The sequence below is a fragment of the Meles meles genome, chromosome 11 (genome assembly GCF_922984935.1).
Source record: "Meles meles chromosome 11, mMelMel3.1 paternal haplotype, whole genome shotgun sequence".
NCBI lineage: Eukaryota > Metazoa > Chordata > Mammalia > Carnivora > Mustelidae > Meles > Meles meles.
In genome coordinates, this window is record NC_060076.1 from 373,619 (window position 1) to 390,126 (window position 16,508).

The 16,508-nt window shown below is 62.3% G+C and overlaps 2 protein-coding genes across 7 annotated transcripts in view; both read right to left on the reverse strand.

Moving 5' to 3' along the window:
- EHMT1 (euchromatic histone lysine methyltransferase 1) overlaps positions 1 to 4,200 on the reverse strand; it is a 138,049-nt gene extending 133,849 nt beyond the window's left edge. For 2 of the 6 annotated variants that reach the window (XM_046022655.1, XM_046022654.1), the window contains exons 1-2: positions 4,159 to 4,183; positions 2,642 to 2,779 (exon numbers count right to left, since the gene is read on the reverse strand). Coding sequence is in view for 4 of the 6 variants with exons in the window: in XM_046022651.1 (XP_045878607.1) it covers positions 4,159 to 4,179 (21 nt within the window). In the remaining 2 variants the exon portion in view is untranslated. Of the gene's footprint in view, positions 1 to 2,641; positions 2,780 to 4,158 lie in introns of all 6 variants that reach the window. The other 4 variants (XM_046022651.1, XM_046022650.1, XM_046022656.1 and 1 more) reach the window with 3 other exon arrangements.
- Positions 4,201 to 6,987: 2,787 nt separating this feature from the next.
- ARRDC1 (arrestin domain containing 1) lies at positions 6,988 to 14,674 on the reverse strand. The gene is made up of 8 exons (XM_046023344.1): positions 14,498 to 14,674; positions 9,552 to 9,662; positions 9,055 to 9,105; positions 8,801 to 8,955; positions 8,430 to 8,612; positions 8,172 to 8,348; positions 7,666 to 8,101; positions 6,988 to 7,590 (listed from the first exon to the last, which is right to left on the reverse strand). The coding sequence occupies exons 1-8, from the start codon at positions 14,613 to 14,615 to the stop codon at positions 7,526 to 7,528; spliced, it is 1,296 nt and encodes a 431-aa protein (XP_045879300.1). The 5' UTR covers positions 14,616 to 14,674; the 3' UTR covers positions 6,988 to 7,525.
- Between the last annotated feature and the right edge of the window lie 1,834 nt (positions 14,675 to 16,508).

Here is a 16,508-nt window from a genome sequence, read left to right on the forward strand (position 1 = left end):
TGGTTCAGAGTGGTGGTAAAGTACATTCTCAGACATGCAAGCCCCAGAAGTCTGTCTCTCACAAAACTACTGGTTAGCTATTAGAGAATGTGTTCCACCACCACAAGTGAGTGAACACACAGAGGGAAGCCATTAGATGCACGGAAAGGGGTTCATCACTAGAGAACGATGGGGACAGTTTCCAGGATGTCCGTGTGCTCCAAGCCAAGAGGACAAGCGCATCCTGACTTGGGCAGAGCGACTCAGGAGCACTGAAGAAGCAAATGGTGACGTGACAGGGCTAAATGGAGGAAACTTAAATTAACACTTCACAAAACAGAAAGTGCAGCAACGTTATTCTGAGGTCCAAAGGAAACCAGGCAAATGAAAGACGAGGCGATCATTCACCCCAGGAAAGAAAAAAGGCATAGAGGGCGCCTGGCGGGCTCAGGTGGCAGAGCCTGGGACTCTGACCTCAGGGTGTGAGTTCGAGCCTCACATCGGGTGTAGCGACTACTTAAAAATATAATCTTAAGGAGCACGTGGCAGCTCAGTTGGCTAAGCATCCCACTCTTGGTTCTGGCTCAGGTCATGATCTCAGGGTAGTGGGATCAAGCTCTGAGTTGGGCTCTGGACTCAGCACAGAGTCTGCTTCAGATTTTCTCCCTCCCCCTCTGCCTGTCCCTCTGCTCACATGCTCTCTCTAAGATAAATAAAAATCTTTTTTAAAAAATAAAATCTTAAAAAGAACAGAAAAAAATAAAGGCAATTATAGTTTACCACCTGGCTCAGCATGGCACAATAAGGACCTGAACAGATTGATGATTTTGGATATGAATATAACCAAAACTGTGAGTGTTCTAGATAACAGAGTATGAGAGAACTTAAGTTATCATCTATCATTAGTGGAAGCAAACGAATAAGCCCTAAAGTTGATGAGTGAAGACACAGCAACCCAAGCATATTATTTAAATACACGAAGTAAACGTCACAGAGTGTCAAGTGGCTATTGCCACTCTAGAAAGTAAACAGGAGGAGGACGGCCTTTTTATTTTTTTTATTTTTATTTTTTAAAGATTTTATTTATTTATTTGACAGAGATCGCAAGTAGGCAGAGAGGCAGGCAGAGAGAGCGAGAGGAGGAAGCAGGCTCCCTGCTGAGCAGAGAGCCCGATGTGGGGCTCAATCCCAGGACCCTGGAATCATGACCCGAGCCGAAGGCAGAGGCTTTAACCCACTGAGCCACCCAGGCGCCCCGAGGATGGCCTTTTTAAAGGTCTTTTAGAGCTATTTGACTTTTGGGGAGCCTGGGTGGCTCAACCATTGAGCAGTTGCCTTCAGCTCAGGTCATGATCCCAGGGTCCTGGGATAGAGCCCCACATCAGGCTCCCTGCTAGGCGGGAAGCCTGCTTCTCCCTCTCCCCCTCCCCTTGCTTGTGTACCCTCTCTCCCTGTCTCTCTCAGTCAAATAAACAAATATAACCTTCAAAATGAGAAAAAAAGAAAAAAGGATTCTCTTTCCTTCCAACTTTGCCCCTCTCCCCCCACCCTGCTCCCTCTCTCTCAAAAAAAAAAAAAAAAAAAAACTATTTGACTTTTTTTTTTAAACTTTCTTCAATTTTGTTGTGTTTGGGTTTTGTTTTTTTTTTTTGGTGGGGGGGGGGGGTCTAGGTAGGCTCCACACCCAATGTGGAGCTTGAACTCACCACCCTGAGATCAAAAGTCTTGCCCAATGAAACAGCCAAGCACCCAGCACTATTTGACCTTTTAAGTGAGGTCCTTGTGCATATATTATTTTAACAAAAAATAAGGTTTAAGGGGCACCTGAATGGCTCAGTGGGTTAAGCCTCTGCCTTCAGTTCAGGTCATGATCTCAGGGTCCTGGGATCGAGCCCCGCATCGGGCTTTCTGCTCAGCAGGGAGCCTGCTTCTCCCTCTCTCTCTGCCTGCCTCTCTGCCTGCCTCTCTGCCTACTTGTGATCTCTCTCTCTCTCTCTGTGTCAAATAAATAAATAAAATCTTAAAAAAAAAAAAATAAGGTTTAAAAGATACAAAGTTGCCACCGTTCTAGAAAAGCAAGCAATCAGTCTAGGAAAACCCTCTTGCTAAAAGGTCACATTTTGCTGGGTTAAAAACCTTAAGTCAAGTACCCTACCCCATACTCTGGTCCTGGGAGATCCTGAAAGATATTAAACCTCAAGAGCCCCCACTTACTAATCCAGAAAATGGGAGCAGGAGAAATATTCCAGTAGCTTATTAGTTCTCTTTAGTGTGAAAAAGTGTGACTCTTTCTAGGTCAAAGAAAGGAGAAAAGAATAAACATGCAATTGGGTAAGTTTCAAGTGTTCACACTGCTGACTTAGTCCTGGGGCAATCACTGAACCCTGCTCCGGTAAGCACTTCCCAGATTTAATGGCAAGAGATGACCCTATGCCTATCCACTGCCCAGGAGCCCCTTACGCGATCATGCACCTCCACAGTAAACACTTGAGACCATGAATCTAAACCCAAAGCGCTTACGAAGTGAAAACGACCACCCCAGACCCAGCACATGTCCGGTGAGCTGAACTGCCTGCATCCATCTTCCCCAGCACAAGCTCCGGGGCCCTGGGGTGCGTGTCCCTGTTTCTTCATCTGCAAGCGGGAACGGAACCGGACCTACCTCAGACTGCCGCTGTCAGGCTTTGACGAGCGACCTCGCGCACAGCACTACAACAGGACCGGACACAGGGAAAGGCTGGGTAAACGCAGGCTGTCACCACCGTCAGCGGCGCTAAGGAAGGCCTCTCCTCCAGGCTGGCTGAGGAATGAGAGCCGTGGGGGGTCATCGGCTCGCCAGCTATTTATGAAAAACCTACTACGTGCCAGACACCCGACAAGGGCCGGTCCCGCCACCGGCTGTGCCAAGTCGTTCCCTCTCCTCCCGCCGTGCTGTCCTCGCCGGCGGAGCAGGAAAGAACAGCACCTGCTGCACAGAGCGGGGAAGGGTGCAGGAGACAAGTTACCTAAAGCAATTCAGCGCCTGAGCCGCAGCGACCGCTCGAGAAACGCCCCACTCGCGGCGCGTCCTCTCTCCACGACCTGCAGGTGACTTCTCGTGCCGCCTCGCTCCCCGACTCCCCCGGGGCCTCACACACTCCGGAGTGCGGACAAGTTCCAGCAATGCCCCGCTCCGCACCGGAAAATGCCCTGCGCCCTCCCAGCTTACTCACCACCCACAGCCCCGAAGGCACAGGGGAAAGCTCCGAGACGCGGAGACCACGGGCCACCGGGACCAAACCCCCAGCCAGGTGTGTGCCCGGCTCCTGCCCGGCGCCTCGGCGCGCCTGGCTCTCTGCAGCCCCGCGCCGCCGACTGCAGCCGAGCGCTCCCAGGCACGGCTGCGAGGGCATCGCCTCCTTCCACGGGTGCCCTGCCCGCCCGACGCCCGCCCGCGCCCGCCCCGCCTCGGCCCGGCTCGCTGCCCCCCGCGCGCCTCTCCCCGCGGCGCGACCAGCGGCCCATCGCACGGAGTTGGGTCGCGGCGCCGCTGCGAGCAGGGAGACGCCGGCCCTGAATTAGCACGAGGGAGGACTCCGCCGCGCGGGCGAGGAAACGGAACTTTTCGGGTGCGGAGCCCGTCCGCGCGGCTGACAGCGCCAGGGCCGGGCGGCATTGTCTGGAGGAGCGCGCCGGCCGGCCAACTTTTCGGCAGCGCCGGTGCCATCCTCTTCGGAACAAAGTGAAAGGTCAGCGGGCGCAGGAGGGGCGCCGGGAGCGCACGGCCTCGGCTCGGCTCGCGCCGCGAAGTTGGCCGGCTCGCCCCACTTTCCCTTTTGTCCTCCGCCCCTTCCGCGGGGCTCCCGGCCGAGGCCCCGGGCGCGCGGGGGCGGGCGGGCGGACGCGCCCGGCCGGCCCTCACCCCGCGCCCCGCCCGCCGGCCCCCGCCCGCCCGCCGCCCCCCGCCCGCCTGCCGCACAAAGCGCGCCCCGCGCGGCGCGGCCCGGACGCCGGCGGCCTCGGCCCGGCCTCGGCCTGAGGCGCGGCGACGGCGGCGGCGGCGGGGAGGCGCGGGCCCGCCCGGCCCCCTCCGGCTCGGCGCCCCCGCCCGCGCCCGCGCGCCCCGCCTGCCCGCCGGCTCCGCGCCCGCCTGCTGCACGCCCGCCGCCCCCGCCGCCGGCCCGCCGCCCCGCTCCTCACCTCGGCATCGGCGGCGGCCATGGCCCGGGCCCGCAGCGTGGCCCCGCCCCTCCCGCGCGCCATCGCCCCGCCCGCGCCTCGCGGCTCAGGGCGGGGCGGGGCTGGCCGCGCGCGTCTGCGCCTGCGTCCGCGCCCGCGCCTGCGCACGACGGTGTGGCGTGCGGCGTCCCCGGCGCGAGCCTGCGCCGGCCGGAACCGGGGCGCGCTGGCCGGGCGGGGGGCGGGGCTGGGCGCAGCGGCCTTCCGGAGGCGTCGCGGCGGCTGGGCGTCGCTCTCTCCCTGTCACCAATATCTTTTCCTTCTACGTGGGCATCCTGGTGGGCTGGCTGGGCTGGAGGACCCCTGACCTCTAACCCCGGACACACTTCGCCTCCGTGGGCCTTCGCGGAAGGCGGGTCCTGACTCGGGTCCCAGGGCGGTGCCCGGGCTCGGGGGTGCTCCCGGCTGGCGGGCAGGGGCCGGCTGTGAGGAGTGCCCCCCTGGAGGGGCTTCTGGGCGTACCCGTGGTCGGGGTGCAGCCGCCGGGGCGTCGTGCCGACCGAGAGCCCGCCCGGCGGGGGGAGCGGGATGTGCCGGTGGGGGCGCGGGGGGTCTCGAGGAGGAGGGTCGCCTCTGCGTTCGGGGTGCTCCGACGAGGGGAGAAGCCCTGGTTAGGGCCGCGTCCCAGCTCGGGGGTGGTCTGGCGGGGACACTCCCGCCTCGGGAGGGTGTCCCGCGAGGAGTGCGCGCCCTGGGCGGGGGCCGCGTTCTGCGCGGGGAGGCTAGGGCGCGGTCTGTCCCCGCAGGATCGCCCCCACTGGTGGCGGGATGCCCCGCTTAGGAGGTGCGCCCCGTGCGGGCAGGCTCCGGAGCAACCCCGCGTCTGCGAATCGACGCCTGCCCGCCAGCAGCCCCCGCACGGCGCCGCGAGAACCGGCTTCCCCGCCGCCCCCGAGGCCAGGCCTGTTTTTACCTCCTGGGAGTGGAGAAGCGCAGACTGACATTGGGGTTCTGTGGCCGGGGTTCGCGGCGGGGACTGAGGAGGCCCGCGTCGAAGGCTAGTCCGCCCCCGCCTGGCTCGGGATGCCCCCGTTGCGGGTCTCCGGGAGTAGGGGGGCGTGGACCGCGCGCACACGTGCGGAGGAGGAAGGGGACGAACGCAAGTACCTCGGGAATCTGCCGGCGTCTCTAGGACCGCCGGAGTCCGCTCCTCACAGGCTTGGGACCCCACCCGAGCCTCCTGACGGGGCGCTCAGTCCAGGCCTGCGAGCCCGGCCGGCCGGGCCGGACCTCCACCCGGACGCGCCCTGGCACCGTCCTCGCCGTCCCCTCTCCTGCCTTGGGCCCTGGTCCGTCCCGTCCCCAAAACGCTTTGACCTCCGGGCCCTCAAACACCACCCTTCAGGGAAGCCTTCCCGCACCGCCCTCCCAGGACTGCGCCCCGCGGCTTCCTTGCTCTGCTGGACTCCATGGCACTCCCCCGCCGGCTCGTCCTTGCTCTGGGAGTGGAGACCGGGATTGGTGTCTCGTGTGCCCCAGTGCCTGTGACAGCGCTGGCATGAAGGAGGCAAATCCGTGTCGAATGAATAAATCATTTCTGGAGAAAAGTGAGGGAACGTGTCCAAAGCGGGGTGTGCTCGCCTTTTACACTGTCCGCTCAGCCCACCCTGTCCTTGTGTCCATCACTCAGATCAGGGGCTGCTTTCGACACACGCGTGTGAACTGTAACCGTCAGGTCAGTCCTGAGACGTGGGTTGAGTGGACAAACGAGGGGAGTCGAGTGGCCTCCAGACGGCCTAACTGTTGAGAGGCTGCGATGGGACTCAAGGCCGGGTGGGTTTTCCACTCAGGCTGCTGCTGGCGGATGTTTTACAGATTCCCCTCCCTGTGGCATGTTCCGAGCTTTTCTCCAATGTTGCTCCTCTCCTTGTCCCACAAATGGTAACATTTAGCGGGGTTCCTGATTGCCTGGCTAAGAAGCACGTTTCCAGCCGGAAAGAGTGGCCAATGGGATGTTTGCAGAAGCAATACAACCCACGTCGCAGCCCGTAGCCCCCAAGGTAGAGGAGCAGGCCCCGTAAATTGGCTGATGGTGCGATCTGGAATGACCATCCTGGCCCCCGGGTGGACACCTCAACCGGAGAATGAGAGCTATGTCACCAGGCCCAAATCTTATATTTCTGGACTGTTAAGTGTACAAGACATAAAGGGGGGGGGGTGCAGGCAGGGGGATCAATATGTCCACTCAGTCCCCTCAGTTTGTTATGGTTAAGATAACAGGGACACCTTTCCAAGGTCACTCCCTCACTATATGTCAGATACGGAATTTCACCCCCAAGTCTTATCTTAATCCCACCTCCAGTATTTCCCAGACCTTGGTCCAGGGTCACTGACCCCACTGGGCATTTACAGGTCCTCCCCTCAGCACTGGAATATCTGCAGATGCCCCTTTGGTAAGCGTTGTTCTGCTGAACCCCGACTTTATTTTTTCTTGGGTTCCTTGGATCCCAGACAACAGGCATTTGAAAAGAACCTTGAGAGCAGGCGTGGGCTTGTGTGTTCACACTTGGATGGGAGATGAGCAGCAGTATCCCTCAGAGCCAGACATGGGTGGCAGTGGTGGGGGTAGGGACTTGAGACTTGAGGCCAAGGATAAAGGAACAGCACAAGGGGCAGGGACTTGGGCAAGCCTACCTCATCACTCCCCATGGATTTCTGCTGCAGGAGATCTGAACGCCATCACCTGGGACAACGGGTGCTGGTTGGGCGAGCGAGCCCAAGGTGTGTCAATATTACGGGGGTGGTCTTCTCCCCGTGTTAGACACATTTTAAATTAACACCACGGCTCCAGACATGCAAGCCCCACTCAGAGGGCACATTCTTGAGTAGAACCAAGAGGAAGAGCACCAGCCCTGGCCCAAATTAAAGGTACCCAGTCCCTGCTGGTCCTGCTCCCCGGGGTCAGTCTTCTGGGCCCTAGGCACCTGGAAGGAGGGGCCCAGAACAAAGGACAGGGGCACGCACCTTGGAGGGTATGGGGCTGCCCATAGGCAGGGTTCCAGGGCTGAAGGGGGTACAGGATCAGGACGGGGGGCGCGTGCCCGGGAGGGGCCCCCACAGCTAGGCTGCCGCACACCAGGCGGGAAGAGGGTGCCCGAGAGGCCGGCCTATGCCCAGCTCTATGGATGAAGCACTTTATTTACATGGCTTCTCTCCAGGCCTCAACTCCCCCTGGGAGGGGCTCATCCCTGGGCAGAGGCTGAAAGGAGCAGCCAGGCAGCAGCAGGTCCTGAGCAGGCCAGGTTAGGCCAGGAGCAAAGAAGGCACGAGGCCCTGGGTGCCCGGTCCCAGGGTGAAGGTCGGCCCACCAGGAGAAGGCGGCACAGGGTCAGTTCCCGGGCGTCAGGCAGGGATCTGCAGCAGCACAGCTCTGTTCATAGGATGGTGGGGCCTCTGCGGGGAGAGAGCAAGGTCTGCATGGGGCTCACGGTGCCCCCTCTCCCACCAAACCCCAAGCCCCTCACTCACCATAGGGATAGCCCCATGAGCTGTACTCTGGGGGCAGGATCAAGGTACTGGTCGTGGGCACTGGCCCTCCAGAGCCCTCTGCAAAGTAGGGCACAGTAGCACCCGTGGAGATGCACAAGGGAGGGGGCAACGGGTGGGGAGCAGGGCTGCCATCCTGAGGGCGGGGTTCGGGGGCACCAGGCGCGGAGCCAAAGGCCGCAGGTAATGGCTGCTGTTGTGAGTGGCTCTTCGTGGCGAGGGAGACTGCATCTGCGAAGGGGGGGCTGCCGGCTGCCGCCTCGCCCTCCTCCTGGGGTGGTGCGGAGGGCATCACGGGGACTAGGGCCCCAGGAAGCAGCCCTGGGCCTGCTCGGGGGCTCATCGGGGCGTGGTTCACAGCAATATTGCCGATGAAAACAGGGAGGGTCACGGTGGCTTCAGGCGCCTTCAAGGAGACCTGGGGAGGAAGCAGCAGTGAGGCCAGGCCACCGGCCCTGGCCCAGCCCCCTCCCTCCGCCCCCCAGCACCTGCAGGTAGTAGTCCACGTGGATGAGGCCACAGCCTGGCAGGGCTGACTGGGGCAGGGCGGGCACCAGGATCTGCTCTTGCCACTGGGCCCGCCTCCAGGCCTTGACACCCACGCCCTCGACCTCTGCAATGGTCCGCACGTCGTAGATCCAGCGCTTGGCCTTGTAGGACACTTTCTGGGGAGCAGCCGGCCTGTGAGCCTGGGCAGGCCGGCCCCTCCCCCTCCGCCCACCCCTCCAGCCAGAGGGGCCTCTGACCTGCAGCAGACTGGCTCCCACGGGGCCCGTGTCCTTGCCTGACTGGTTCTCCACGTCCGCCTGCAGCCGCAGCACCTGCCCCACCACATAGCCACGGAGGTCCGTGCTGGCAGTGAGGACCACGCTGCCCGTCTTCACCAGCTTGTAGGAGAACTTCTTGGTGGTGGACGCCACGTTGGGTTGCTTGAGGGGAGCGCATGAATGAAGGGGTTTGGCAGGTGTGGGCAGCCCAGATCTCTGTGGTCCCAGGACAAGCCCACTCGGCCCCCAAACACGGCACAGGCAGCTCAGGACAGAGAAGCCGCTGCTCGTCTGGATCCCAGCTACCTCCTCTCACCTGGGGGCAGGGCATCAGCCAGAAGACCCCTCACCTCAATGTCGGGGATGCTGTTCAGGTTCAGGGGGCTCAAAATATAGAACACGCGGCTGCACTGGTGATCCTTGGAGAAACGGGGCGTGTCGATGGTGGCCCGCACCTGGTGCACAATCTTCCCAAAGGGGCCCTCGAAGGACGTGGGTGCTGTGGCTGGAGAGAGAGCAGGGAATGGCACCCAACCGCCCCTGTCCCCCCTCCCATCCACCAGCTGTCACCACCAGGCCTGGCCAGGCAAGGCTGGGCTCTCACCAGGAAGCAGGAACTGGAAGGGGAAGGTGTGCTCTCCGGCCGGCAGGCTCCCTGCAGAGACAGAGGGAGACGTGGGGGGAGGGGACTCAGGAGCCTTGAGGTGACGCCACAGGACACAGGTTAGAAGCAGGCGCCGCAGCCAACCAGTTCCTACCGAGTCTGACTCAAAGCCCCAGAGCAGCACAGGGCTGCAGCCTGGGCAAAGGAGGGTACAAGAGCTTGGCTTCAACAGGAAAGGGGCTATTGCAGGGCCAGAGCCCACCCAAACCGAGGAGAAGCTGGCCCCCTTCAACCACCTGGGCCCTGTCACGCAATGCCTAGTGCTTGCAGGGGAGAGAAATACATCAGGGCACAAAGCCCTGCTAGAGGGTGGGTCAGCACAGGGGTCCCGGAGGCCGATGGGGAGGTGGGACGGACAGACAGACCCCACTCAGACAAGGTCTGCCCTGGAGGGGTTCACTCTGTGCAACAGGGCATGCACAGGCTCCCAGACTCACCCTTGTCGGCCAGCGACAGAGCACTGCTGAAGTAGCCCTCCTCCGCCACCCACGCTGCATCGTTGGCCTTGTTGGACACCCTGCAGGAACCCGTGCAGGTCACTCGGATGGCTGCAAGGTGGGGGGCGGGGGGTGAGTCCCAGGCAGCCGCTGGCCTGGGCCCCTCCCTGCCCCATCACAGAGACTGGGGTAGAGCAGACAGCACCAAGGGGAGCGGGGCCTTTGGCAGCCCAGCAAGTGACCTGCTGCCCTGCAGAGGGCACCTCACGTTCTCCCCCCTCTGTGGGGTACTCCCAGGGAGCCAGGGTGATAGGGCACAGAGTTAAATCTGTCCTGAAGTCCAGAACAGGAGGCCCCCGGTGCTCACCCGGATGACACCCGTACAGCCCGCAACCTGGTGACCTCGGGGCCCAGCAGCCCCTGCAAGGGTTGTCTGAGACGCCAGTGACGAACAGAAGCCCACAGGGCAGCCGAGCTCCAGCCCCACTTCCGTGGGCTCACAGGCACTTCGGTTAGGCTGGGAGGCGCCCTTCACCATCCAGGAAGCTAACTGCCAGCCGTCAGGATGCAGGAATGTGGTCAGACCTGCCTGAGCCGATAAGTACCCCGCAGTCCCGCACACTGCAGGGAGGGGACGTCCTGGACTAGTGCTGCCCGGGAGAGCTGATTTCCTACACGAGAGATGGCTCGGTCCTCTCCCCAACCAGGACCGTTTGCAGCAGCAGTGGCCGCCACCGCTCTACGGTCAGGAACTCCACTCAGGAACTCCCCACTCCAGGGAACGTTTGCCCAGAGACCACCGTGGTCAGAAGGCTGTGGCTGGACCAGCAAGGAAGACAGCACCGCCGGAGGGGCTGGGGGCTCAGGGACAGGCAGCCTTGCGGCTCCTCCTTTAGTCGCAGGGCTGACGCGAGGCCAAAGAGGTCAGTCTCCCTGCCCAGTCTCTCCCCTTCCTTCCGTGATTTGATGGTCAGATGAGGGGAAGGTGACTCAGAATCTGACAGAACCACCAGGCAGGAGAAACCTGGTATCCCAAGTGCCCAGGGCCAGGAGCCAGTCACACCAGACATGTCCGGGTCTCCCCAGGCTAACCTAACCGTGACTAAACAAGTCCCCTGTCGGCCACCCACAGACCACGAGGCTTTTCTCTGGAAACCCTTGGCCTATCCTCCACCCCCATTGGCACTGTGACCAGACCTCGGCCCTGATTTCTAATCCACACTCCATCAGCCGTCCCCTCCTAGGGTCAGACCTGGAATTGTCCCTTCCCCAGAAATCTGAGACACGGGGTGCTCCTACAGATGAGAAATATGGCAGGGGAGCGAGTAAAGGGGGGAAGTGTGACAATTCCAGATGCCACGCCACTCTACACTCCCCACAGACAGGGTGCATTCCACCCTGAGTCCGGCTGCCTTGCGAAGCCTGGGACCAGCAGAGTATGCCAGAAGGAGGTAAGTGGTCCCAGACTGGCCCAGCACTGTCTGAAGACTGTCAAGTGACCTCAGGAGATGGCAAACAGAGCTGAAGGGTCCCCCGCCCACCTCTGTCCAAACCCCCAATCCACAACACTGTGAGTTGCAGTAAACTGGTCGTTTTAACCCTCTTAGTTTACAGGTGATTTGTTACCAGCAAGCGACTTCTACATCGCAGCAAACAGGAGAAATCAGAGAAACTCAAGTGAGTTACCATTTTCACCCCTCAGTTGGCAAACAGTAAAGATCTCGACACGCGCTGGAGAGGAGATGAAGAAATGCACTCCTTGACGGTGATGAAGCCGTGGGGCGCTACAGGGGCCCTGGCGAAGCATCGGGGTGATCTGCTGGGCCCTTCCACGCACCTCCCAGAGGACCCAATGGTTCTCAGAATCCACCCTACCCACCCAGAGCGAGGAGCAACACTGTTCGTAACAGCATGGCCCACATGTCCAACAGCAGGATTGCTAAAACACACACCCAGCCTGGACACGGCCCCCAGAACTCAGGTGAACAAGCCACGGGGTCACCTGATCTCAGAAAAACAAACAGTAACCCATCAACCCTTGGGGTATCCCAGAGGGGCCAAAGTTCCATGACCTTCCCAATGCCCAGGCAAAGAGCCTTTCTGCATGCATGGTGAAGCCCCTTCGGGAACCTTGCCTGAAGGAGCAGCTCCCCATCACCGTCTTGGAGTCAAACAGCCTGTTCCTGTCCACTCTCCTCCGCAGAGGGACAGTGGCGCTGCAGGGACGGACACACAGCAGGCTCGTCCTCCCAACCCACGCAGGAGGGAGCCGCTCCCACAGACGAGCACGACCATCACACCCGTGTGTGTGTGCCCCAAGGCACAGCCACAGGACTGGGAAGCCGGTTCTGGCAAGGGCCAGCCACCAGCACACAGCGACAGTGCTGCACCACCTAGATCTAAAAGGTTTCACTTCTGACAGTGCTCAGATGCAGAACGGCCAGCACCAAACCCATAAGCACCCATCGGGAGGTCTGGGGCTACTCCCCTTCTCTAAGGAACATCATCAATCATGTGGACCGTGTTCCAGAGTGACTTCTGGGACTTTCCTCTTCACCAGCACTCCCCTGTCCAGCAGCCCTCATCCTTGCACCATCTGACCAGGAAGACCTCTGCTCACTTCTCGTTCTGGTCCCAAAGGTCTCGCCCACCTCCACCAGTTCCCACAAACCTGGAGCCACCCAGCCTTTGCCACATCTTTTCACTAAAGCTCTGGCCTATGAGGCACTTCCGTCAGTCCTGTCTCCAAGCCTGAAACAGGAAAAGTGCCCCCCTCCCGGGGTTGCTCTGAGCGTTCCCAGAGTTGATCCACGGGAGGTGGGGAGAATGGCACCTGCCCCACGGTGAGAGTTCAGGGAGCTAGTGGGGCTGGGGGCTGACTGCTGCTGTTGTCTGGGCTCCCCCTGCCCCCAATACCCATCCTCGAGAGTAGAACATGGAGCACCCCCACGTGACCTGCAGCCTCAGGCTTGGCGGGCCCCGGGCTCCAGGGAACAAGTTCCCTCCACAGCTTTCCCCTTCTGCACTGGCTCCGAGGGCAGCCAGTGTCCTCGTGGTTGAGGGCCAATCATCTCTGTCCTCCGTCAAATTTAGTGGGCAAGACTACGAGCCCCCCAGGGCCTGGAGGGGGGCCCTCCCCACCTCCCTGTGCTCCTGGAGCAGTGGAGGCCTCCCTGCTGCGTCACTAGCTGAGAGCAGGAGCTCAACAAGTGTCTCATGAATGAAAGAAAAAGAAAGAAGAACCACAGACCTTCCTTTTCCAAACCCAACCAGGCCCAAAAGAAGCCCCAGGACAGCCTCAGCACCCACATTCTGTCCACGCCCTGGGGGACAATCTGACCCAAAGCCAGCAGCCATCTACTCTTCAGCCTGTCCCCCTTCTCCCCTCCTGTTCCGGCAATCGGCTAGCATGTTAATAGTGGGGACCATCAGCTGCCGCTCCCTTGACATCCTACAGCCCAACTGTCCATTCATCCATGTCCCACCCATCACATGGAGGCTGGGGTACTCTGCCCAGGCCAGGCCATGCCTTCTTCACCATGGTCAGTAATGGCTTGTTTGCCCTGGGCCCCAGCTACGGGAGCATGACTGGGCCGATGAGCCAGGCAGTGAGCTCCCATGTGGGGTCTCATGTCTCCCATCCCCCCAGCCACAAGCCCACCCCTACTTCCCGTGCCCTGGGCTCTCCCCTCAGTCCCATCTCAACCATCATCTCTCCCTGTGCCCCAGGGAAGAGCTGCACCGTCACTCCCGTGCCACCATAACCACCCCACCCAGACCCCAAATTAGGAGACAGGAAAGGACATGTGAGTCAGCAAGAGACCCCACAAGCTTGGACCCCTGACCAGGGCCATCTTCACCCACTCAGTTTCTTCCTAAACCCTGTGGCCTCGAACATGGCAAGGTCAGGAGTCAGACCCACTCAGGACTGGGGCAGCTGGGGCCCAGAAAGGTGGGCAGTGGCTCTCAGTCTCTAGAGGCACTAGAAGAACTTAGCTGCCAAGCACCCAAGGGTCAGAGAATCCAAGTCCAGAGGGATGCTTGACGGCATCCCAAGGTGGAGAAGCACTCCAGCAGCAGCCTTCACACTCAGAACCAGTAATCAGGTGTGGAGTCCCTGCGGGGCACCCTGAGGGCTGAGCTTTGAAGTCCCATTCAGGGCCCTGCCCACACCTCAGATGGCAGATAAGGCCAGCACCTGCAGAGAACCCTAGCAAGGGCCACACCAGCAACCTGACTCCCAGTCCCAAAGTCCCAGAAGTCTACACCAGCAGAAGGACCAGTCAGAAGGGCTGAGGTTCAGTTCCTAGGTGCTCCCGGGGCTGGAGGCCTGGGTCACGCAGGGATGAGCAAGACCCTCCCAGCTCCCAAGGCCAAGCCTTAGCCCGGGTGGAAGCGGGTGTGCCGAGGGGCCACGAGGACTGAGGGCCTGCGCCAGGGGCCTGGACGTGTGGAAGAGAAAGCCCCGCTTGGGCCAGGCTCCAGGTGAAGGCCCCGCAGGTGCAGGGTGCAGCGGACCCGCAGACCCGACAGAGAGGGTCGGGGCGTGCGCGTGTCCAAGTCAGAGTGGCCTTCGCCTAGCTGGGCAGGATCTAACCCCCGCCCCCGACTCTGGCCGACCCTAGCAGAGAACAGGAAGGGCCCTTGCGGAAGCACTGGGCCGCCCTGGCCTCCCTGCTCCGCCCCACCTGCCAGCAGCCACCCACCCCGCGGGTCTGCGCCGCCCGGGCGCCGCACCCCAGCCCTCCCCGAAGCCGGCGGGGCCCACGACACCCCGGACAGCCGGGAGGGGAAGGGACGGGGCGGCAGGAGGGGCCGCCAGTTCCGGGGGTCCAGGCCCAGCGCCACCCGCTGCCGCTTCCGGGAGTGCCGGCCCCGCCGCAGGTGCTGCGCCGCCACCTGAGCCCCGCCGGCCCGGCCCTCCCCCGAGGGGACCCCGCGCCCACCTCGGAAGGGCAGCGGCGCCCCCAGGCGCACGCGCACGGCCCCCACCAGCGGCTCTCCGGGGCTGTAGACGACGCGGCCGTGGCTCAGGACGACCTCGAAGAGCTGCACCCGCCCCATGCCGCCGCCCTGGCCGGGCGGCCGCGCTCCGACACCCCCTCCCGCCGCCGCGCTCCGAGCCCCGCCCCCGGCCCGCCCACTCCCCGGGCCCGCCCCCTGAGCCTCCCGGGCCCGCCCCGTCGGCCCGCCCATCCCCCCCGCCCAGCCTCCGGGGTCTGCTTCTCCTCGCGGCCCCCCCCCCCCCGGCCTCCGTCCCGCCTCCACCCTGCCCCCAGCCCCGCAGAGCCCGCCCCCGGCCCTCCTCCCTCCCCTCCTTCCTCGCTGTCCCCGGCCGGCCGGTGGGGCGCAGGTCGGCGCGGCGCGCGGGACCCCGACACACGGGCGCCCCCTGCTGCCCCGGGCCGCGCGGCCGGCGGAAGGACGTCACCGGGCGGGCCCCGCGCGCGCTTGGGGCAGGCGGCGGCGTCGCTGCGGAGCGAGGCTCGGCGGAGGCCGCGGGCCGGAGCCCCCCCCCCCCGGCCCCGGAGGCATGGGTGCCGGGCCGTCCGCGCCCCGAGGACGCGGTGGAGAGGGGAGGTCCCCGCGGAGCGCGAGCTGGGGTGCGGGGCGGCTGGGGGACCCGCGACGGAGCGCGCGAGGGGCTGGAAGCGGCTGGAGGGGCGTCGGCGTGGCCGTGTTTGCGTGCGGAGCACCCGCGTGCGTGCGGGGCGTTTCCGGCGGGGAGAAGGCTGGGGTCGAGGCGGGGGACGGGGCGGAGTTCCGACCCGCAGCCTCGGAGACGCCCCCAGGTCGCGTGCGCGGGAGTGTGAGGGAGACAAAGCGCAGACTGGCGGGCCCTGGCTGACCACAGCCACGCGGCTCCGGGCGGATGACGGCGACAGTTCGGGTGCCAGCGCGGAGGCCTGGCCTGGCGCTCCAGCAGAGGGACGGGCTTTGAGGCTGGAGGGACTCCCCGGGCCCGGCTGCGGAAAGGGAGGTGCCCTGGAGGGCCAGCGGGGAGCGGCCGGCCGAGTTCCCCACCGCCCTCGCCTGGGAGTCCGATGCTGGGAGTGTGGGGGGCGGCCGACCGGCCACACTTAGGACATTTCCCTGTCAACCCCAGGCGAGTGGAGAAATTCCCAGACGAAGAGTTCGGGGTCCCGGGGAATGGGGAGGCTTGTGGGCACCCCGTGAATGCCCGATGTCCACAGCAGAGGCCAAGAAAGGAGTGTTTGGCGGGTGGGGCGGGGTGTTTGGGGAAGGAGTAAGAGATTGTGTTGGCTGCCGCTGAGGGGAAGTAAGCGACAGAAAATGGTGCCCCACACAGCTCTCCATCACCCACCCATTCCCTGTTCTGGAAGCCACTCTGTGCCCGTGCGTCCCCATCAGCACAAAGGCCCTTTCCTACGTGCCCCTTTCCTCTTGCTCTCATGCAGCCCAGGCTTGCTCCTGGAGCCTCTCAAATGTAGATGTTCATCTTTTTTTTTTCCCAAAAAATTTTATTTATTTACTTAATAAATAGAGAGAGAGAGGCAGCGAGTGGCAGTGAGTGAGGGAATACAAGCAGGGGGAAGCGGGGAGGGAGAGGCAGAAGCAGGCTCTCCACTGAGCAGGGAGCCCGATGCAGGCCTGGATCCCAGGGTCCCGGGATCATGACCTGAGCTGCAGACAGATGCTTACTGGCTGAGGCAGCCAGGCCCCCTAGATTTTTATTTTCACACACACCCCCCAGGATCAGGGCCTGGAGCCTGTGCCCTCCTGACTCAGAACAACTTCCAAGCTCCCAGTTTTAACTCATCTTCTCACAATGGTAATCCACCGGCTCCCCCCTACTGTCGTCTTCAAACCCCAGATCAGTCCACATTATTTTTTGGTGATTTCAGCTCCTGACTCACTGTCCTTCTGTCCAACACCAGTGTTGCAGGAATTCTTAATGACTCCAGGACCCACATGGGTGATCCTTCCAGCAACCCC